This window comes from Anguilla rostrata, chromosome 7, assembly GCF_018555375.3.
Source record: "Anguilla rostrata isolate EN2019 chromosome 7, ASM1855537v3, whole genome shotgun sequence".
Lineage (NCBI taxonomy): Eukaryota > Metazoa > Chordata > Actinopteri > Anguilliformes > Anguillidae > Anguilla > Anguilla rostrata.
Window position 1 is genome coordinate 51,881,503 of NC_057939.1, and position 24,927 is coordinate 51,906,429.

The 24,927-nt window shown below is 41.5% G+C and overlaps 1 protein-coding gene across 1 annotated transcript in view; it reads right to left on the reverse strand.

Moving 5' to 3' along the window:
- LOC135259997 (rho GTPase-activating protein 7-like) overlaps positions 1–6,303 on the reverse strand; it is an 80,187-nt gene extending 73,884 nt beyond the window's left edge. The window contains exons 1-2 of the mRNA XM_064345023.1: positions 5,174–6,303; positions 2,607–3,937 (exon numbers count right to left, since the gene is read on the reverse strand). Of these exons, the coding sequence (XP_064201093.1) occupies positions 2,607–3,842 (1,236 nt within the window). The 5' untranslated portion in view covers positions 3,843–3,937; positions 5,174–6,303. The remainder of the gene's footprint in view (positions 1–2,606; positions 3,938–5,173) is intronic.
- Between the last annotated feature and the right edge of the window lie 18,624 nt (positions 6,304–24,927).

Consider the following 24,927-nt stretch of genomic DNA (forward strand, 5'->3'; position numbering starts at 1 on the left):
GTAATGGAAATGCCTGCCTTAAAAACTGCTTTTTTTCTCAGGCCATACAATGGCTTTTTTCTTCCACTCTTTTTCCTCCCACCCCCCACATTATTTTGGTATTTAACAAAGCCTATCTATGCGGTTACGTAGAGCAAGAAAATACGCTCCTGGCCGACTGAAATGCCGCGTCGAATCACTTAATGGCGATTGTGTGGTTTGCGTTTCGGTCTAAATCTCTTTAGTGCTGTCGTGTTCTTCAACCACTTCCTGTTTTCAACACAAACTATGTCCTCTCTCGTGAGCCTGTCCTTACTCTCGTATCCCTCTTGACATTGCCTTTTTTTGTGACCACCCACAACGGTTCTCGTTCGTTCAGTGATGTCACCCTTGTTAATAAAGCGAAATGATGTACATATTCAAAAACACCAAGATAAATATTATGTACATGGAGTTGGCGGCCATGAACGTGATTTATGAAGCAATTTGTGTGTCATGTAATGCAAGACATCATGTTGCTCTGCCAAGTACCATTTCCAACTGTCATATTTCATAATTTTCAGTCTCAACAAAGATAAAGTAAAGAAAGCCCTAAGTCATATTGGCAGTGATCATCTGGGGATCAAAATATTTTCCATTTATATTGTACTAGGATGCCAGTATTCCATTATCAGTATACTGTTTTTGGATCAGTGTACTGTTAAGTATTTATGCGTCGTTGAAAACCATATCCCAATTTCTGCCAAGCACTGCTTTTTATATTTGCTCTAAATGCTAGAAATATGAACAGGACCAGGAATCATTTGCTCGGTAATGAATTTGTTCCTAGTGTATTCCATCATACCTCCTCTAAACCCACACATTCATAAATTATTTTCTATGAGCGGGAATGACTGGATGATTTTCCGGGTGTATTTCAGTGACGAGTATATTTACTGGATGTTTTTATGTACGCTTTAAAATTATGAGAAAGAATATCGATGCCGGTTAGGAAAAAAAGACACGTGAATGGTTTGAAAGCGCATACCAGATCTACTGCAGATCTACCATCCTGTAGGTTTTCATTTCAAACCTAATTTGGCACACCTGACTCTACCAATTAGCAGCTCAATGCAGTCACTAGCTGTTGAATGAGGAGTGTGTGCTTTGTTAGGGTTGGGGTGAAAACCTACATCTACCATCTGATCTCCAGGAACTGGGTTGGTTACCACTGCTGTGTTTCATCATCCCGTTCAGTGCAGACATGGTAAAATCAAATGAGAAACACCTGGATGGTTATATCATACAACACCTGTTGTAAGGCTTCAGGATGTCTTTGTGTGAGCCTTTGTAATGTCTAGTGCTGGTGCCCTGTTGTCAGCTGGTACACACAGATGTGTCATGTGATCACTGCATTGACATTCTTGCCCTGAAAATCTCAATAGGCCTCATCCCTGCTCCCGTCTGGCATATGTGTAGTGCAAAGCTAAGTTTAATTTAGCATGGGATATTATCTGCAATCACACATGCATATAAAAATGTAGTTGTGTGGCCTCTGATTCAAACTGAGACCTGTTGGCAGGGGTTTTGACACACACGCACACATGCATGCACGCACATGTACACACACACACACACACACACACACACACACACACACACACACACCAATAACCTAACCTGCAGTTAATAGCAAGTCTGTGGAATTGGCATTTGTGGTACGCGTGCACGCACACACACACACACACACACACCAATAACCTAACCTGCAGTTAATAGCAAGCCCATGGAATTGGCCTTTAATTACCAACAATTATGTAGCCTTGAACGTTAGGCTTGAGTGAATTCTTCTCAGTAATCTGAACATGGTTAATGGGGCCAATTAAAAAATAATGAGTCTGTTAGTGTGATATTCTACAAGCATCCAACGTGAGTGCCAGGAAACAGAATACCAGGAACGGGCTCCATTGGCACAGCATACAGCGCATAGGTTTATAGAGCAGATACTGCCAATGAAGTTCATTACAGCATACTTTCTGTACAATTAACATACCTATTTAACACCACAAGAATTTGGCTTAAAACATGTTTTTTTTTAAAGAAACACATCTCTAACTTTTTATCATTGCTTGTGATGCCAGATTTTTATAGATTCACAACTTTTTATTTGAGTACAAACAGATGCTCAGTTGCAGCGTGTATTGCCTATATGCAGATAAATACGGGGTATTGCCCACCAAAATGATTTCATTCACGTTTAAAGATAACTTTTAATCACACGAGAAAATCTCTGGACATTGTTGAGAAACTCCCTCCGGACTCCCTTTGCTTACCAATATTTACTCAGCTGTGATAGAGACATACAGGAAGTGAAATAATGGAATATATACGGTCACATTTTGAAGACACATGGTAATAGAAATCCAACTGTGCTACTGTCCTATGAAACTTGTAGCCTGCCTTATTTTCAGAAGGAAAGGTTATATAATTTCCAGACAGTTTGAAGTTTTTACTTTTAGTTGAACTTTCCATGGAAAAGAACACACAGGGTGGAAGTTAATTATTAATAATATCAGTTGGGCAAAATCAATAAACCGAATAAACAGTCTGAACAAGGCTATTTTTGTCACATGGCATGTGGGGCTTACCTTTCTTTTGCGTAACTTAACGACGCTGTCTTCATCCTTATGAGTGTTCAGCTTGGCTTCCGTTTGAGCCTCCCCTGCTTCACTAGGGCTTCTCCCCGAGTGGGGAACCTCACCAATTATATCCACATTTGAGGTCGCGTTGGCATCTTCTTCTGATAGCTTTGGTGGATTCTCCCGATAGCCTTGGCAGCCTGCTTCATCATAACAAGGCACTTCATGTACCGTATCCACTCTGAGTGCTGATTTGTCGAACTCTGATGTTCGGCCATCGATTATGTCAGAACTTGGATCCTCGCTGGTCACGCTGGCGTTTGAATTTCCGCCGTTGCATTCTGGGACACGCGTGGCTTCCGAAAGCGGCACGTCCCTGATGACATCGCTCTCAGCGACTGTGTCGTTACGGGGCTTCGTTGCTGTTGTCCCGCTCGCTTCGACTCCACCGGATGACAGTTTGGTTTTGACAGGCGGCGAGGCCTCAAGATGGCCGCCGCTGGCCTCGCTCGGGATTGCATCATCGTTTGAAGCGTTGCCTAACGTCCCGGCGGCTCGTGCGTCAGCCGCGTCGCTAGGAGACGGGTCAAGGCTTTTAGCGGCTCTCTCCTGTGGGGGGTCGACAAAATCGGGAGGGGCGGCGGCGTCGCCGTTGCTGTGTTTGTCAGAGCCCGTGGCTGGCGAGGGACCCTCCTCGCACGCTGACCTCGCCGTTTGGTCGCTCCCCTCCGATCCGTCCTCAGGGTCGCCGTCGTTATCTCCGGCATCCGCCCCGTCCCCTGGAGCCTCGGCGGGGGGCGTATACTTACCAGAGGCCCTGGTCTCTGAAGGCCCGGTCCGCTCGGGCTCTGTGGAGCCGGAGTCGCTGGACCTGTCGGCGGAGTCGTCGTCGTCGGGCTCGAAGACCAGCGTTTCCGTGCTGCCCTCGACGGGCGCGAAGTCGCCATTGACGGGCGCGAAGTCGCCATTGTCCGGACGGGCGTCGCACTCGTCATCGTCCGCGTCCGCCGAGCACAGCCGCGCGCGGGCGAACGAGAGCCGGCCGGGCCGTAGCTCGCGGCAACACTCCGGCAGGGAGGCGCACCTCTCCCTGCGCCCCGTCCCGGACGCGTCCGAACCCGGCCGGCAGCCATTGTGCGCGTTCCCGTGGCAACAGAGCACGTCCAGGTCGTCGAAGCTGTACTGTAACCCGGTCCTGTGGGTCACGTGCTCCTCCCAGCTTTTTCTCCGCACGGCAACAGGCATGGCGTCTCGGGTGACTCATGGGTCGGCGTGTGCCGTAAAGTTTTGGTGAGATCCGGTCAAAGCGGAGGGGCCGGGGCTTCTATTCCTGACGTCGGCTGAAAGAGAGAAAAGGCTGACGTTGAGCGTGGAAACCTCTCGGGTTCGTTGTCAAGCGAAAAAAAGTTTGGGTTACAGTTACCCGTGAGCTGTGGGAATCGCAAGATGAACGCTTTTCGGAATAAGTGTTACATAATTCAAAAGCACTGATATAACAACTGTGATACAGTCAAATGTGTTTCTTTTCGTTATTATTATCATTGTGGGCCTCAAGTGTGATTATTTGTTATCGTGACCTATGAAAATATCTGATGCATGGCAAGACATATTGAATCGCATCAATCAAGCCCCGACAGAACACTTAGACCAAAGTAGATTTTTGTTCCTTTGTTTGTTTACACAAGTGTTAAACGGTCACAGTTCCCCGCTGGTTTACCCTTGGTCAAGAATGTATGTTTTCTTTGACCCAGTGAATTCAAACTGCACGAGCACAGGGCGAACGTTTAGTAAAATATCTTTGAGTATAGCATTCAAGCTTGGCATAAATGACAGGGAACAGCGTCGCATATTTGAAAAGTTACACATGTATATATTAAATTTTAACTCTGCCTCTAGATGATCCAACAAAACACTGTGACAGCCCAATATTCGCAATTTCCTGGATCAATTTACCACACAGGCAGTGTAAAGCTATGAAATGAAATACAATCATAAATAGTAGAACCTCAACAAAGGGTCAAAGTCTCACTCTAAATTAGAAAAACAAACGTTTTGATTAAAATAAAGCAAAACCGAAGTATTGCTGAGTATGTCTGTTTTTTTCTTCAAATAAAATATTCTGAGTAGTTCTGAAGCAATATGACATTAAAAATGCTAGTTAAATGTTGAGATTAGCAAAAATGTAAGGAGTTCAGTGATACAAATCTGACTATGCAGCTGAAACCATTGCATCATTTCTAACTGCAAAGCGCTGTGAAGGGATTTTCATTTTATTTCATTCTGCGCAGTTTAAATCAGTGGAAAACCTGGTTAAGCTTATCTCAAAAACAAATAACCTAAACAAACAAAAGAGTCATTAAAATGAATTCCAGTCATAAAATAATAAAATTCTTTAAAGAACATCAGTGTTTCTAAACAGCTGGAAGACTTTGAAATTGACCACGCTGAGAGTTCTAACTGTACAGATTCTCCTCCAGAGATCATGTCATTTTGATTTTATTCCACACGTACGTTCTGAAAATTAGATCCACTTCTAACAATTAAATGCCTTTTGTAGATAAAAAAAAGCCTCTTACCTTCTTTATAGGAAAACAAAAATAAAATTTCATTGCCAGTGGAACAGCACCTCAGAAAAAGACTCAATGGGGGAGATATGGTTGAGTTATTGAGTTAGTAGTGTGTTAGTCTGGAGCATTGAAAAGTTTGAGGTTCATTTCTTTCTCCAGGGTGCTGGTGATATGGCAGAGCTCTCCCTGTCTGTCCTTCTCCTGTGTGAAAGTAAACCCTCGCGTCCCAGCTGCCCGAGGGAGACTCGGTTGTTTGAGTTACTGTCAATACTCCTCGCTGCAGGTCCCCAGTCCAGAGGTTTGTTTGACAGGGACCAGGTCCGGCCGGCCTGCCCGCTGCTGTCTCCTGTTTTAGAACTGCTTGCTCGTGTTTGAGTGACACAAAGGACACCACAGAACCAGGATCCACGCCGGAATAAATGAGTCTCCAGTTTCTTTACAAGTCTTTAACACGTGGTGCATAACATGGAAACATTAAAAAAAGAATAATAAAAATAATTTAGCAGAACACATGACACGCTGCAGTTTCTCGGGACGTAAGAAAATGTCAGTTAAAAGCTCACAGTTATGAACAAAACCAGAACTTAAAAAAGGTGAGAGAATTCCTGAGGAAGTCCCTAAAAATGAATGATGTGCCGTTTAATTTCTGTAACAGTCCACACTTTAAAAGAGGACCCCATCAAACAAAACGCACTGCGTAAACCTGAATCCTTCCTGTATATTATTCCCAATCCAAGTTAAACGTGTTCAGTTTTTTTTTTTTTTTTTTTTTTGAAAATTCCTGTCGTTACCTTTCCTGAATAGCCCCCAGAGCCACACAAATCCGGTACGGTAAAAGCCAGAAGACGGTCTCCATCTTGATCACGTTAAGGTTCTGCTGACTCTGAACGCTTGTAGGAGCAGCCTGACAAGCCGTGCGATTCCTGTCTCTGGGACAGCCCACATCTTTCACTTCCCTGGCTCTCAGCTCTGCCTTTTCTTTCCGTCTCATCCGTTCATCTTTTTTTCCCTTTCTTCTTCTTCTTCTTTTTTTCTTCTTCTTCTCACAGAGAAGAAACTTCCTCCGAGTCGCTCCCGGGTATCTCTCGGGCTGGGAACTGATCTGCCCGTTTGGTTTTGATTAAAAGCAGACACGCAGCTCTGCGAAACTCAGGATGGAAGCCAAGGGAGATTGCAAATGTTTTTTGGCAGTAATTTCTGGGCTTTTAAAAGAGTGGCCTCTAACTGTACAAGCATCCATGCAAAAACAGAGGGGGGAAAAATACACTCTGAGACACGTTTATAGACATTCCTAGGGAATGTGCCACCCTTGCAAAAACACGAACTTAGCTGGTCTCAGTTTGGGGAATTTCAGACCGATTTAGACAATGTGATATTTAAAGAAGTATAAGGGTGACTGTTGTGAGTTTCAAAAGAAAACAACTTTTTGAGCCTTTGCTGTGGGCATTCACAACCCAAATATAGGCATGCCCATGGACTGGACCACAGCACATTTAAGGAACTTCCTCTTAGTTTTAGAACAGCTTAGGAGGAATACTAAATAAACATATGAGAAAATAACCTAAATCGGCAGCACATATACAAGTGCATCTTACTTGGAAATGAAAACTTTTGTTTGTATAGAAACATTGTAAAACATGACTCGGTTCCTTCGCATAAATCTCAAAACTCATGGAATTCACTCACAATATGTTTAGTAGTTAGAATATATGAGAGACTGCTTATGAGCACGCACACACACCCACACACACACACACGCACACACACCCACACGCACACACACACACACACGGTAGAGCGACAAGAAAATAAATAGCAAACAAACATCCTAGAACCAATTAATCTGAAAAAATGTTTTCTAAGATGGGGAACATCAGCCTAAAGCAGTTCTTATAATAGGAGAGCAAAAAGGCTTCAGCTAACCATCGGATTAGAGCCACCATATGGTTGACAATACTCAGATGGATATAGACGTATCACAAAAGGCCCGGGACATCTGTGTAAGCCCAGGAAGCACATTCTGACCCCTCGGGGTTGTTTGCATCCCACCTGGCAGCCATTACCAGATCATCATTCTATCAGCGAGAGATTTTTTTTTTCTTTCGCCGAAGCCCAGATGGACTCGCAGGCATTTCATTATGTTTGACTTAGATCCCCTGGTGGGATAGCGCATCTTCCTGTTTGCGCACTTTCTTACGGCTCTCCCAGGAAATGGCCTGCTGGGCCTCGAGCGCTAAGCCAGGGAAACGTCACCCAGGCTTTTGGCCATTGGCCGCCTGACCCTAGCAACCAGAACGTGGCAGCTGAGGAGGAAGGAAAACAACAGGAAACAAACTTGGCTGCTCTCGAACGACTCAACAATTTAAAGATGGTTTTTGTTGTTGTTGGTGTTTTAAGTAGTTCTCTGTCTTAACTGTATGTTTGAGTATGTCTATTGCATTTTAAGGGGTTCATGTGGCATACGTATCTGTGTGACCTGTGTTCAATCAACATTTGTCCTTGACTGTTACTCACAAGTCTATGCAACATTTTTCCCTCATGAACTCTGTGATTGTTTGTGAAGAAGAAAATCTTTGCTTTTCATTTTTGTTAGTTAAAATTAAGGACAAACGTTGATTGAATCCAGGCCTATTGGTGCCAGGAAATCCTACTATTTGGAGTTTTAAAGGGCCTTCCCAATAACCTGGAGCTTGGAGCTGAGGCTCCCGAATTATTAAGAAAACAAAGCCGTTGTTGTTATGGCATCCAGTGTGAGCTTACACTCTTGATGAAGCGCTCTGCAGGGGACACTGCAGAACACTGGCCAGTGATGCTTTCCTCATCCACAACAGAAACCAACATGTTTTCCTACATTGCGAAAAAATATTTCTCTCTAAGCTTAGGAGATACTTCCTGCTATGTCTGAAGACTTTTTACTTAATTTACTGTCCCATTATATCTAGCCACACATATTTCTATGAATCCAGTGCTTTACAGTTTTTAATGTTGTTGTTGTTGTATTTCAGATCAATATCTCAAGATTTTTTACTTAATTTACCATCCCAAGATATAGCCTAACAAGTTTCTATGAATTTAGTGTTTACAGTTGTTTGTTGTTGTTGTATTTCCAATCAAATGTCTTAAGATTTTTACTTAATTTACCGTCCCATGATCTAGCCTAAGTTTCTATGAATCTAGTGTTTATAGTTTTTTTTTTTTTTTTTTTCGAATCAAAGATTGTTCAAACGCCTAACGGACTTTTGGAGTGACGTCAGCCATGTTGCTCAGCGGCAGGGGAACATGACTCACGCTTCTCTGTAGCGTTGGGCTGGTCTGGCTCTCTGGCTTTCTTGTGTTTTACGTGGCAGAACAAATGACAAAACAGCTATTTGCTTTATCGCATCCTCTCCAGAGCCTTCTCCTTAACGCGAACATTTCGTTTTCCAGTTAATTTGGTTCACTTTTCAAGCAGCGAAACAAACATCACGCTACATACAAACTATATGTTTCCTATTGTACTGAGTTTGACAGCATAGTGGTATAACACTCAACGGTAGAATAATTTTGTGCTTTTGAGATGTCTCCAAGGTATTCTGGGTAATATCTTGAAAAGATGTGCATGCCCACCTGAGGTTTATACTGTCAGTCTTCTGAGCGTTGCCTCTTGTGCCTTCACTGAACAGTGAACAGAATTTCTCCCATTTGCCTCCCCCAATATTGCTACATGCTGCTTTTATTCCTAAATACACGGAACCATAATTCATACATTCTGCAGCTGTTCTGCCACAGAGTTTTTTTTTTTTTCTTTCAACCACCTATTTCTGAGCTTTGCGCATGAGTCACCAAACCCATTCATTACGCATTCACTAAAACCATGGACGTTTGACTCAAAGCTGTAATTTGGAAAGATTCGAGGAAACTATTTATTTAATGGGGAAAATTTACCAATGAGCATAACCTGTGAGCTTTGCCAGTGAACTGCTGTGAATTCAACCAGGTTGCTGAAAGTCCTAGGCTTGTGGTGGAAGGGAGAAGTGGACTGTCCAAAATATCCATGCGTTATGTTTGGATGATGAGTGTTTGAGATGCTACAAGTGGCAAGTTCTTTCATTGTCTGATGAGATGCTCAGTAGATAACTTAGATGATTGGGGGGATTAAAGTTACCATGGAGTGGCTGTAATGTGTCTGTGCCTGATTAAAATGAGTATGATAATGATGCTCATCAGCGCTAATTGAAACTTAATCAGAATTAATTCTCCCTCCAGAGGTACAGTAGATTGCCAATAGTGTGAAGTCTAGTATGTGATTGTATTGTGTAGCATAAGATTTGCCTTCGGTTGAACTACGGGGCCTTGCCCAAACCATGAAAAACAGCCCCAGACCGAGGGGGTCATATGGTGTATGTTGCAGGCCATTGAAAATCTCTAGCATAGTACACAGAATGTACGTATATCTTGAGAATGACTCTAAATTCAGAACTCAGGGTCAAATGGGACATTAAGGTTTGTACCTTTCAGATGCTTGAAATAATAAAAGCTAATTTGTACCCATTCTCCTGCATCATTACCCTGAAATAATCTCAATTACAAAATATATATATATATATATATAAATTCACAAAACAAAATGGAAAATCATAGCCTAAGGTTTGAGGCGACTTCTCACCATCCTGCAGCAGGTTCCACTCTGTGTCCTTTGCATTTTATGAAGAGTAATTATTTGTTTGTCACACAGACAATTGGCTCAATGTGAAATGGGAAGGGTTGTGGGGGGGAATTCGGGTTCCTGCAGCTTTGTTACCTGGTGTGAGCTTTTCTTATGTTCCTGTGCCCCTTCTGTTCATATCAGAACAATGAAAAAGGTGCCCTGGTGATCTCAGTCTCTTTGTTTGAATGTGCCCACCGGTGTGGCTATAATCAGTTGGGCAATTAACGGTGCCCTGCCGGAACCTGCGTGGGTGGGTGGCATGGCGTGGTGTGGCGGTGGTTGGGGGTTGGGGGTTTGGGGTGGTAAGGGTCAGAAATATCCTGGGGAACGATGCTTTTTAAAATCACTGCAGAGTCAACCCTGCAACAGGGAAAAGTGTTGCTGACACAAAAGAATGGAAATATAATCGCTGGATTCCTCTGTGTTCTTAACGTGTGACTGCGACATGTACCGCTGATAATGGCCGTCCACTAACGGTGATGTGTCTCGCGAGCGGTGACCAGGTGAGGCTGGGGGGGGGGGGGGGGGGGATTTTGAGGTTCGAAAGAGGGGCCTTTTACTGAGCCTACGGAATCCTCCCCATTCGACCCTCCCCCCCGCCCCGAGCTGACGGTCCTTAAGTAGTGCGTAGAGAGCCCAGAGGAAACGGTCTCAAATTCCTCACCGATATGGTTTATTATTGGAAAATTCCAGGCTAAAATTGAGAGAATGGCAGATATGGATTCTCATCCTCATAGGGAAACATTGGAGATGCATCTGGCGCCGTATAAGATCAAGCAAAAAGCTTTTTTTGAGTCGACATAGAGCTCACTGTAAACAGCTGTATGCATGACCACGTTTCAGTTACACGTGACAATAGACTGAGACCCACAAAAATATATATATTCTGTTCAGTAAAGATTGGCCCTCTTGAACTTAAAGAGAACTTAAAATTTGAACACCAATTCTTTTGGTATTTTTTTTTGCTATCGCTTGTATTATTAATTCTATCTGAATCAATATTGATATCCTCTATTAGCCTAAAGCATTTTACAGATCTTTGTATAAGTTTGATTAATTCAATCAAAAGTTTTTTAATGGTCTGAAGTGAACTAGTTCTGTTATGATAAAACAAATTTCCTCACATAACTTAATTCTAGTGCTCACTGAGTCTCTTTCAGCACAGTGATATTTTTTTGGCAGAGGAAAATAACTAATTATGAGGTCAATTTATTTTAGAAGGATATAATTAAAGCTGTCCTAGAAATGCTAATGAGGCGTGTGATTTCATGTATTCTTACAAGGTATTACAAATTAATGATAAAAAAAGTTTTATATTGTAGAAACTATGTAACAAACCCAAGAACTCCTTACTGCATAGTGTCCATGTGAACATTCAGCAGAAGCATATAGAAGTCTTTAGCAATATTTCTGTTTTCCACAGTTGACACAGTGCATGTTATGTAGTGATCATAGTCCAGGCAAAGAGAGTGCTGGTCCAGGGAGGCAGGAGGGAGTCTGGTGCCCGTAGGGCGAGACTCAGTGCCAGCCCTCATTGTTTTTCCATTAGAGCTCACAGGCTAGTATTACTGCCATCCACACAGCCCATAATAGGCTCCATGCTGTCGATCTCACTGATTAGAGAACCTCGAACGGTGAGCAGAACGGGATGACGCAGCCAATCGAGGACGGTCATGGGGTGTAAAATGGACACGCCCCCCGCCCCCCCCATGGTGGACGCCGGACCTCTGGGCTAGAGCGACTGTTTTAACGGCCGTTCCAAACTTGAGTTGAGAGAGGGGGGGGGGGGGCGTGGAGAGAGTGGAGGCTCTCTGGAGTCTGCAGGATGTGTCCTGTTAAAGGGGGGGGGGGGTGTACAGGGGGGGTCGATGGAGTGGGGGTATGTTCAGATTTGATGCGCGGCAGTGCCGATCGTGGGAACAGGAAGAGGGGTTGATGAAACCGGCTGACATAATCTCAGACAAAATAATCAACCCGCGTTCCTTCAGAAGCTGTTTTGTTGCCCGAATGTTACGTCGGCGTGGTCTGCTGCTGTACTCTTTGGGTGAAACGCTGCTCTGCATTCTGTACAGCACAAACCGCATCGAAGGCACTTTACATTTCAGCATTTAGCAGACGGCAATCCAGATAAATGTGCACAGATTTTAATGAGCAGTCCATCTATACAGCTGGATGTGTTTCTGGAGCAGTTCTGATTAAGTAAGTATCTTGCTAGCGGTTAGAACGGTAGTGCCCCAGCTGGAAATCAAACCCGCAACCTCTCAGTTGCAAGCCCTGTTCACTATCCGTTGTACTACCCAACAGCCCTATTGAACGGGGCCCTTTTGTATTTTTTCCTTTCTTTATGCTAATGTTTCTCTGGAGCTTTCAGTCAGCGGGGAAATTTGTAAGAATCAGAAAATTGTATTTTAATTAGATGTGTCATTGTAAAAATGTTAAAGGGTGTGTTTGACAATTTTATGTGATGCCTCAAAAAAATTATTAACATTATTTTTCTCTTTCAGTTCCATTATCTGTCAAATAAGGACTAACTCAACAAAAAGGAAATTTCCCTTATTAAATCTCACTTTTCAAATAGCGCTGTACATTTTATTTAAATTATATTATGAGGACTCCTGGTAATATTTGCCTTGCACACAATTTGGGCTGTGATGTTGAAACGCAGCCATAAAAATCTTTTAAACCAGATTAAGTTCACTGAAGAGTGGAATGGTATAATGGACTTTGACTTATGTTTTATTTTTACATTTTGACTTTTATTGGATTTCAGATTCTGCTTTGCGGCTTCAATATAAACATGATCGAATCAAGTATAATTCCTTCTGGAGGACCATCGTAAGCCACACAAATCCCAATGTCTCAGTCGTCTTTGGGATTGTCATGCGGAACTGTGTCGCAACCTTCTGTTTAATATTAGTTATAAATATATGAAAATGTCCTGGACGTCCAGATGGTACTCTGCGTTTCTGCCAGATCACATGGAAGTCTTGCAAATGACATTTGATGCCTTTATATAAACTGCCAAATGTATTTTCCTACTTCTAACTGTGATATGAGTTAAGTAAAAAAAAAAAAAGAAATACAGAAAGTGTAGCCATTATAATTACCGTTAAATTAGTTTAAAAAAATATTTATTATGGTCCAAAAATGGTAAAAACAGCCTGCTTTCTCATCTTGATCTGAAAGCTGATTGACTTGCTGCACTGGTTGTCAATGAAACGTCTTCAGTAAGAGATCAAACGGCACATGAGCTTGATCCTTTAATCTCAGTGGTAAATATCATGAGGTAAATAGAAATCTGAATCAAACAGTGAGCGACTGAAGGCTAACTAATTAAACTGATGATATGGTAGCTACTAAACAAGAGGTGAACAGGCTCGGCTCAAAAGCTCAATATACGCTGCAAGCCTGTTCGCCCTCTAGTGGTGCGTGAAGGAAAGGACAGACTGGCTCATTTCCTCCAGTTGCAGCCAAGAAATGTGGTCGTTTCCCAAGACATTAGATGCCATATTTAACAAAGATCCCATTAGTTGTTCCCCAGGGCATAAGTGGAATCTTTAGTACTTATATTTATATAAAAAGAGTGGAATATATCCCTCTATCTCTCTCATTCTCAGTTCCTGTCAGATTGTAACTAACAATTACATTGGGAAAACAAAACCTCTTGCATAAGTATTTTTTAAAAAGTCATCATTGAATGTCCTTGTTATCGCCTGTAATCGTGACATCTTGATCCTTTGATAGTGCTCAGTCAGTCCTTACCGGGGTCGGGGGTCATTTTGCCAGCAGCCAAAGAACACAAATTGAGGCCAGATGCTGTTGCAGTCCCTTCGCCCCATATGGAAATACCTTGGATGCAAGTCAGCTTTTTCCAAGCCGGCTGCATGCCTTTGGCCCCAGATTAATAAGTCTGTGAAACACAGGCTCCGTGGCCTTGCTACCAGGAACAGTGACAGTAGTTTCCACTAATTAAGGGGTTAAGTTTGAATGTAGACTTGTTTAAGTTGTGAAAAGGTTAGGTTACACAGTTCAGAAAAACAAAAAAAACTTGATGAAGGTCAAATTAAAAACAGAGCAAAACAACAAATGTTTTAAAAACAAAGTCCTAAACATACATGTTTTGACCATACACGTATGATACGTTGCTTACAGAAGATTTCTACCTAAACAGTCTTACGCAGTGTGAGTGAGTCTTACGGGTAATGGAAATGATTTTTTTAAATTAGCATTTAACCAAATGGCAGCCCTCATCATCTCCAGTTTTCTGGCACTTTCCTCAGGATTTTTACAATCATCTGACCCATCAAAAGAAAAAGAAAGAAAGGAAGGAATAAAGCAAAGCAAACAAACAATAAAAGATAAGCACAGAAGAACAACTCAGATGTGTTCCCTCTTAGTCCTTCTTAGTCCTTTGCTCCCTACAGTTCTCGCTGGTGAGAATGGGGATTGTTCATTGCATTGTTGAATCTATATTTAGCGCTGTTGTTTTTTTTGAACAGCATGCTAAGGGCCTGTGTCAGAGGCTGAGAGAAGAGGTTAGGAGGGGTGGTTATGGGAATGAGGGATGAGAGAGTGAGAGGGAAAGGATATCTGCGTGAAAGGGGTGAGAAGAAGGGAATAGATCAAAGGGAGTATGGCTGAGACAAAAGAGAATGTGAGAGACTGAGGAAACGTTTTTTTAAATGTTATGGGTTGGGACCCAAAATAGGTGGCGGGAGTGTATGGGGTGGGTCTTAGAAGGAGTCTGTGGTCAGTTGCACTATGCTAGTATGTGTATTTGACTGGCCCCTGAAATGTATACATTTCTAATATATATATATAAATTGGTTTCCAATATGAAAAATATTTTCTGGTCTGCTGAAAATTTTGGAACTTGGATTCTTGCTGCATAACATCTAGACGCTGTTGTGCGCAGGAGTTCTTTAAAACTTTGTTGGTTGATGCATTCGCAGCAGACAGCTTGCTTGATGCACTCATTCCCCACAACCTGACAGAGCATTACAAAATCGGTTTAAAAGATCTGCATCTCCCGTCTGTATGAGTTGCAATCGTCCAATTTCCTGTTGCAGATGGCTGGAGATTCTTTAACGTTAATGAAAAATATTGTACTTGCAGGAAGCTTATTTGTATTCTGCTCTGAATAACCTATTAACCATACACCCTGACCAAAGGTACTATAACACAAGCCTGATATACTATATTAATGTCCAATAAGTTATCTGCCACCATAAATTATGGAAGATAATTAATATTCAAATGGTCTGATTTCAGATTACCAATTCCAAAATGTAGCTACCTACTATACCTATTCACTGGGTACGGACTATGTTTATTCAGGTGATCTAACATTTTTTTTTTCCAAGTGCAAAGCGGTTTGGCATATTTCAACTCTGAAAAGCTAAAGCTGAAAGTTATTGGAACTTTTTACATAATTTTATATTATGATGAACTTTTTTTGCTTGCACCACATTTCCAGTAAGACATTTTGTTGATGCTATCGTCATGCACATCCTGTATGTGATGTTGAGTGATGTTATTTTATGCCTTCTCAGTTTGCAAGCTGCTTCCCTGCTTCACATTCCACCATTATTTTTAATTACCCCTTCGTTTTATATGCATCCTCTTGACATGGATATATATATGCATGCATTCTGAAGCTGGTTTTAAGAAGTACTTTTGTAAGTTTTGAGAATAGTAATGTATGCTTCGTGATTAGAATCCAAAGCCATCATGACAGGAGTATTGTGAAATATTTGACTCCATGAAAAAGTGACAGCTGTCAGAAGTTCTTTTTGAATTAGCTGACGGACTTTGGTAAGCAACGACAGCCGTTTAGCTGCAGTTGAGTCTCCCTTGCTTCCCTGATTTATGTTTATCATTTGGTGTTAGCGCGTTTAACGCGAGCACACAGCCGGTATTTACAGTCGACGAACAGGCACAGGACACCATCGGCAGGAAAGTACAGGTGAACGCTCCGCCCCCGAACAGTAGATTAAAACCTATGATGAAGTAAGACAGCTGCCGCGGAATAGCAATGAATTTAAATTTAGAAGCCGCCGCAACCGAAAGGTTTATGGGGCTATGCCTAAGAGACTCTCTTTCTCTCTCTCTCTCCTAAATGTATAATTCATGATCCATACTTAATACAGCCGCAGCACCACCAGCTATCATGAACAATTCAAGAACAGAAGCGGACGCGCTGTATGAAATGTGGCTAGGCGCCGCGCAGGTGAATGATAATGCTCGGTGATTTATACACAGTGTAGATCTCCTTTGGATAATTGCGCATTCCCGCTGCCTCTGTCTCCGGTACACTGTGCCGTCCGTGTTGGTTTACTGGGGAAACTTCATATTCCTTCACTTTATTTGAAATAAATATCTGATAAAACAAAATGCATGAGAATTTGTTCGTGTGATGACAGATGTGCCACCGGGGGAGTGCTTCTGTGCTTTAACGGTTGTTAATATTTATTCTTGAATAAACTGAATATTTATGTATTTGCCTGAATTGAATAATTAGTGTTAGTACTTCTATGTGTCACCCAACAAAACCAATCATTGAAGCATTCTGTTTTTTGCCTGTAATAATCTGATGCCAATGATTAAGCACAGCTAATTATGCTAATTACAACTGCATTGCCACTGCTTATGTTGCTGTTCTGTTCTAAGGATGTTTTTTTCTATGTGTAACTGTAATTTTTATGTTGGCCTTAATTTATGATGTTTAAAGATATGAAATGATATGTTTGCCACCCAGCTACATAAACCCTATTAAGTGATTCAGTACTTAAACAATTTGCATATATTGTCAGTCAAAACATGGTATTGTTGATTGGTGCGCATTGGTGTCCTGCAGGTTCAAATTATACCTTGTGACAATCATGTCATTTTAATAAATAATGAAGTAATTAGTTATCATTAGTGTAACCATTTCAAAATGTACTCAAAAAATGTTTTACATTGGATAATTAGATTTAGATAAATAGATTAAGTGGTTTGCAGAGGTGAGAGGTCATATTAAATAAATGTATTGCACACAGAAATATGCTGTACTCAACAATAGAAGTATCATTTGCTTTCCAAAGACATCTCATTTTCAAACATCATGTTAGTATTTGGAATATTGTATAGCTCTTGTTTATTTCTCATAATGCTATGCGAACCCATATGTACTTGTTGAACTTCTCATTCCAAACCATGGGCATTAATATGGAGTTGGCCCCCCCCTTTGCTGCTGTGACAATCTCCACTCTTCTGAGAAGGCTTTCCAGTAGATTTTTGAACATGGCTACAGGGATTCACTTCCATTCAGCCACAAGAACATTAGTGAGGTTTGCAACTGATGTTGGGCATAAGGCCTGCGTTGTGTGTTTCCACTGCACAATAGCAGCCCTTACAGTTGACTGGGGCAGCTCTAGCAGGGCAGAAATTTGACGAACTGACTTGTTGGAAAGATGGGATCCTATGAGCGCCACTGTTGAAAGTCACTGAGCTCTTCAGTACGACCCATTCCACTGCCAGTGTTTGCCTACAGAGATTGCATGGCTGTATGCTTGATTTTATGCACCTGCTAGCAATGAAAAAATCACTAATTAGAAGGGTTGTCCACATTGGAAGTGTAGTATGGTGTGTGTGTGTGTGTGTGTGTATGTAAAGGAAAAAAGCATTCTGACCTATTTGTGCATTGCTTTACAAACTACTCTCTAATTACAGTTACAGTGTAGAAGGTTTTTGTTCCAAAAAAATAACCTTTAAATAGAAGGTGCAGCATTTGGGCATTTTTGATATGCATGGGAGTTTTGATTTGTTTTGGTCTCACGGTAAGACAAGAAATTAGCCACTCTCTTGTAATCCAGCGGCAGATTTTCACAGCTGGAGCACTTGTAATGTCTCGCAGCAGTCAGGCGGGGATTTGCATTTTTTATATTTTGCGGCGCAAAACACAGAGAAGAAGCAGACCTAACGATGCGATCTCATTTTTATTCTGGCAGGTCACACGGCTGTGCGGTGATGTCTAACATCGCTGGTCGTGTTCCGAGCTCCTCTGTCGCCACGCAGGTGAATTGGAAACTCAGGTAGGACAGGTAGATATCTTACAGGACCTCCCTTCTACATCTACATTCATTTTTTGTGCCTGAAGACATAAAATCCAGGAAAATGTTCATGTGTGGTTTATGGAATTTTGGGGGCGAATATGTTGAGTGGTGCTAGTGCTCAACTGTACTATTTTACCTGGAAAATATTGTTCCTGTGCTTAGTTTTGGTGCAGGACATTTTGTGTCTTTGCTAAATTTCCCATATGATATACTTGATAATACCATGACACAAAGAAAACATCCACTATTTAATTGGGAAATGTAGAAGTGGTGATTAAATTCAAACAGGTTTCCAAATGTATGTGTTTACTCTTCGATTGATAGTTAATATGAATGAAGCCATAATTCACAATATAGCTTTGTGATAACTTTTAGTTCAGATGCGACCCTTACTCGCTTTCAAAGTTGACCCTTGCCAAGCGTTAATGATGTAAAAATGACCACCAGTACCCACAACATAATTGTAGTCTAGGTTTTTCAAACAATAGTGTGTTCTAAAATAAGAAATGACATATTGCCAAATGTGGTATGCCTCTTTAAGCTACTCTTAGTCAGTTCGCTATACTTAGCCTTGGAAACTACATGGCTTAGGCCTGTCGCTTAGGCTTTCAGAGGTGTGATTGTATACTGGTTAAAGATTTATTTCACATTTTGCCAACAAAACCTTGCACATTGCAAAGTCTCAGTTGGTTTAATTAAACAAGACAATACTCATTTACTGCTTATTAGCTACAGTTGTTTCAGAAAGCATATGCATGTTCCTAATGCATAAACAAAATCTTTACAGTTTTTTAAGGTCAGGTAAAAAAATCCGTACTGAAGATTGAGTGTGCATAGATCTGCACATATATACGGTATCAATACAAAGATTTCAACAGGGAATTAATTAAATCCATGTGATACACAAAATAATTACTACCTACAGAACAGGACTGCAGGAGATCGGTGAGTGGGATAATTTTAGGTAGTTGTACAATACTTAGATTGTATATTTTATAGCTTCAGTGTATTTTATGTTGGGAACTCTTGCAGATTTTATTATGATTCTTAATGCCAGGTAAAAAAACAAGACCATTGTAATATATTTAACACCAAACTGCATTATACTGTTACGCATACATTCAGCGATGGGATTTCAAATGAGCGTTTCAGTTAATGTTGGGGACTTTTGTCAGAAGGCTTGATTTGATGTGCAAGTACAAATTGTAGACCCCACCGACGAAGAGTAACGTCATCCATCCATCATTGCCTTTTTTTATAAGCATGATTAATGTTAGCATACAGAGCCGGCTTTTGATCTTGTTTTGCATTCCTCTCTCTCTCTGTTTTTTTTTTTTTTTTAGCAGAGAAAATCAGCATCGATACATTTCTGCAGTTTTGACAGGAATCACGATCCCCATATTGCCCCAGTGGAAAGATGGATTGTGTGATCAATGGCCTGGGATCTGAATCTACAATATCAGAGCTATGTCCCTTACCACTCTGCCTCACTGCTGCCATTAAAACAATAATAACAACAGACTAAATAAGACTAAAGGAGTCCCAGGTCTATCCCAGAGGAGAGATTTCACAAGCAAATATCAATAACACTTAGTTTAAGAGAGGTTGTAGTCAAACTTTACATTCACCTTTTTTATGTTAATTTAGAAGAAAATAAAATAAAAATCAGCTTCCCTCCTAAAAAAAAAGAAAAAGTAGAAAATTAGAGATGTGTGCTGCTGCAAAACTGAATGAATTTAGTATCTCATTGCCATCCCCCTCTACATGTCACACTTGCATTACAAGTTTTGGAATTCTGCCAGATAAGTAATAAGGATCTGTAATGAGTCATAATGGCTCAGAAAGTTGACTCTTCAGATTTGACAGCTTATCTTGGCTCGGCAGCTGTGGTCATGCAGAGCAGTCGTGTCCTCCGGGTTTTTAGGAGTTCCCGGCATATAATTGCATAATTTAATTTGGGATTAATCGGTCTGAATGAGCACGTATGGTTCTTAAGTGCTTCAGATGCTGACGGTATAGCGGAGCTATTGTAAATACTGTCCGGGAAGCCATGTTGTGTCCATTACCCTAACAATCTCCGAGAGTTGGACTCATCATTTCTCATACGTGCTTTTCATTTTGTGTCCCAAGGCGTCATTTTCAATTAACAGCTACTCACCGCCCATGCAAATCGGTCCGATGAACACCGCGTCCATCTGCTTGCGTTATTTACTGCAAATGGAAAAAGCCTTTCGAATGTGAAAGTCTGTACGTTTCTTGCACATATGCAAGCCATGGCCAGTGACGCGGACCATATCAACTGTTGTAAATATTCGCGTAGATTTTTTATTTCAACCTGTGTCACTTCAGCGTTGCGATGGAAGTTTTGAGATTCAGATTTAACAATCTGGAAAAGGACCCACTTGTACAATGTTGTCGCAATGGGTGTTAGCATGCCAGTGTCATAAAGAGACATTCTGCTGAAAAATCAGTCATAGAACTCTAATCTAATCTGTGTAGTGATTAGATTAATAATTAAAGCTTACCTGCTTATCTGTGGTTCCATCACCCCACTGTGTTCCACGCATCCCAGAGGTTACACAGGTTCTCCATCACTGAAGGAGAAGCACCCAGGCAAAGTTGCCCGTCTGGCTCCCCAGCTCCCCCTGTTCAGAGACAAAGGGAGTCCAAAATGCAGCCGGTAACAAAAAAAGGGGCCCTCGTGCCAAATCCATGCGTACCGGTCTTCTGCCCATTTCCGAGTGGCTTTGCCAAGCGGGGGGGGGGGGGGGAGATTATTTGCACGAGTGCCGGGGCGCCGTCTCTTTAATTATTTCCTCCTGTGCCGGGGGCAGCGTTTTGACGAGGTGTTGAGGCTGGGTGTTGGGAGGCTTCAGTGCCGAAGGAAGGCTGATCCTGTGGTATCGGCCTATCGGGAGCCACATGCAAATACAGACGCGTCCATCTGACGCCGGTGTGTCGAGCCCTGGACCCTACACTGGACACAGCACGGTGCACTCAAAAGGACACTCAAATGTCTGCTTGTCTGTGGGGCTGCTCAATACAGCACACATTACATACAGTACACCAACACCATTCTTAGGCCTTTGCAGTACACTGCGGAGTCACTTTTCGGTCATACCAGCGTCCTCTTGATGAACCTCAAAGCCTTGATATCATTTTCTTTTGAAAAGAAGCAGTTTTATTATGATGAATATGTCTGATATGTTGTGGAAGCCACCGCATGCACATTTGTCCCATAAATTAGATAAACGTGATCGCTCTGTGTAATCAGCGATAGACGGCGACTGCTATTACAGCAGGCTGTGAGGGGTGGGGGAGGGGGGGGGGGGGGGGGGGGGGGAGGAATTCCTGTCGTCTTGTGAAACAGCCTTTGGTTATAAGAGCAAATGAGCATGGAAAGGACTTGACACATTTTTAACAAAATGGCCACCAGGGATGTTTGGTCAGACAAAGACCACAGCCTGACGTGATGCTGCCTCTTTTTATTTATTGTCGACTGGAGCACTTAAGGAAATGAGTGGAGGGTTTATTGCCGGGCTCACGATTCATAGAAGTCATAATAAAACCAGGCCGCTTCAGGCCCGTTCCTGAATATCATTGATCCATTATGACTCCGAGGCTGACTTCATTGGGTCAAAAGTGGCTGTATGATTTGTTGTAGCTGGTGTGTGACATAATTGACCGTGATGTCTATGGCCTTGTGATGTCATAATGGTTGACTCCATTCCATGAGGACTGTGTTAGCAATGCATGGCATTGTGGATGAGATTGCATTCACAGTGAATATTAGATGACCTTCAAATCTAGTTTGACTTTATTTGCAAAATGACATGTAACGTCAAGAAAATGTGTAGATTGTTTCTTATATCAGAATTATATTCCATGACTGTAGCTCAGTCTTTCCCTTAGTAATAATGTAATTACAACAACAACAACAACAACAACAAAAACCTGTTTCTCTACCCTGCAACATATACTTCCTCCAGATGTGAAACAGGGTAGTTATGCAAACAAATGCAGAGAGGAGAGTATAAAATCCCCAACAGGGTTGTCTGGTAACCAGCCGAGATCACGAAATACGGCCGTGTCCTGAGGCGGGGGGACCTCTGCCCATACTGGGGCGCTGGTGTCTCAGGCAGGATCACTTTCGCTCTGTTCTCTGGTGTTATTATATGGGAACTGTGCTGCCCCTGAGTCCTTTTTGCCCAGAATTATATAAATTATCTTCAGCCTCCCAGGCTGCCAGTTTTTTCCTGCAGATATTGAATTTTTCCTTTATTTCTCCCCAGTTGCTGTAGGTACAGGCTGGCCAGGCCATTAGAGAAGACCCTGGGATAAGCAGATTATCTGAGGCACTGTCATCTTTGTTAAGTTCACGTCGTAAAGAAAATCAGATTACGCGAGGCTGGCTTTTCAGATAATTGCGTCGTTCGTGATGTCTGTTGAGTGCAAATCTCAAATATAGCAAGGTTTCTTGCTTGGATGCTGTACATGCAAATTCATTTTGCTTAATAGTTTGAGCTTTTTTTTTTTTTGTACTGTAAAATAAATATCCAGGTTCAGAAGGAGAGCAAAACATTTATGTCTACGGAAATCAAATAGTGAGGTGTAGCATAGTGCTATTATGTACATGTCAATACACATGAAATACATCAAGCTCCTTTGCTTTCAGTGTTATATATACAGACAACCAACTCCAGATATTGATTGAAAAATCCTTTGGAGAAAGTAGATTTTTCCCGCATGTTATCTTTCATGCTAATCTGTGAAGTCTAAGGAACAATTTCCAAAAAGTTCTTAACATATCTGGGAATGATCATTTTCAGTATAATGAGTTCTATCAGTATAGTAGGCACCTACACTGGCGGTGTCTGATTTATTATTTTCCATGCATCTGTTTGTAAATTCAGATTTGTCCTAGCTGACCCCCAAGGGAACCATACAAATTAATTTTCATTTCAGGATTTATTATTACTTTTTTTTAAAAGAAGAAGAAGAAAAAAAAACCACACAAGCAATTGCATTATCACTTGTGCCATTCAGATTGATTCTCTAAATAAAGATGTCCCTTGGGCTCAGACATCCATTTAACTGCCACGCGGATCCAGTGTGTCGCTGACAGATGAGGACGGCAGACAACTTTATTTCATTACATTATGTTAGTCTTTTACAAAAACGGCCTGAATGGGGGAAAAAAAGCAAATCAATCCAGGGGTGACTGCCGTGTCACTCGCATAAACAATTATATATTTGTCTTTCTTTTCTTCTTTTTTTTTAGTGAAAGGACACTGGGGCCTGCCTTTCAATCCAGGCCGTTGTCCTTGACTTTGGCTTCGCAAACAAATTCGAGTGCCCGGGTGCAAACACACATTTTATTGCCGTTCATTTCATATCGTGATCTTTGAACCGACAAAAACAAAAAGACTCTTGACAAGGAATAAACGGCGCTATCATTTAATTCGAAACGTTTCAGGACAAATGTTGATTTAATTCATGCCGCCTCGCTTTATTGCCTGATAAGGCTGTGTTCTGACTGTGTTTTATGAATATTAGAAATCTTCACCTCACAATACTTTGCAAGGAGCCAACACAATGACAGCGGAGGGGAGGGGGCTGGTTAGTTGGGGTGTCAGACTGTTAGGGTCGCAGGCCAGTCAAGAGGTCACTGACAGGAACTACACAGTGGAAGGACAGAGAAAAAAGAGACAGAGATGAGAAAGAGAAGAACAAGGGCTTATAAGGTGTCTAACAACCACCAGCAGCTAATACATTGTGGCAGTGTTGCTTGAAAGAACACCTACTGTACACTGAAATGTCCCTTCAGTGACAAAGGACTTTCTCTACAAGACTAATCAATGGGCACTGCTCATGTCTACACATTTATGAATTTAACTTTTACTATCCGGAAATGTGCAGGAGCAACCTGCTCTTTGATGATGACACCCACTAGTAGGAACGTAATGTGAGGAAAAAACGATTTAGCAGTTGGTTGAAGGTTGATTTAAAAATAGCCCCCATGTGTGCATTGTATTAGGCACTTTCTGACTTTTCTGCTGAAAAAAAAATGCTATTTCAATATAATGTGCAATTTAATTGTAGCACTTTTAGCCCAAGTGACTTGCAAAGTTACAAGAGCAACACAAAAATAAATTCCCCAATAAATATTTCTGTGGTAAGTTCAGCTGAGTGCAAACTATTCAAATTTTTTATTTTATTTCATGTGGCTTTCTTGCAAATTTTTTGCAATCCATGTTAGTGGAATATATACCATGGTATTTTTTATTTTTTTCCAAACATTAAATCATAGACTGCATGTTCAGACTCCTTGTTATGTTAATTGTACCACATCCATTTACTCCTCTGGTGCTCAGTACCTTTCTGTCTGTGAACACGACTGAGTAATTCACTCCATTGAAATGCAGATGGACTGAAGTGTGCTGATGGAAATGTTGTGAGAAAAAACATCCTGAAAGAAAGTTCCGGATGAATTTCAGATGAATCTTTCACAGAAGCTGTAGCTGCAGGATAAACGTCTGCTTTGACATCTTTGAGTTCTTCAAAGTTTAATTTGAGTTGTTTTTTGCGAAAGCTTTTGTGAAATGTTTCCCCAGGCTGTAGTCCTTCTGCGTTCAATGTTCTATTTTGAAGGATATGACATTTTGAGAGTGGCATTGCTAGCAACACTTTATTCTGGGTGACCATGTACAAGGCACTATGAAAGTCATCGTTAACACTTAATTAACGATCAGGTCATCATATATTAGCATCTAATAAGCAAGTATTAGGTACTTGTTAGGCTTCCTAATTATCTTGCCAAGGTGACATGTTATTAGGCAAAAATGGGAAAACCATTGCTAATCAATCCATTTGTGTTATTAGTGATGAATAAGACAACAGATAACTTTCATTACATTTGGACATTCAGCAGATGGTCTTATCTGGGTGACTTACAGAGATTCATTTATTTATTTCGTTAT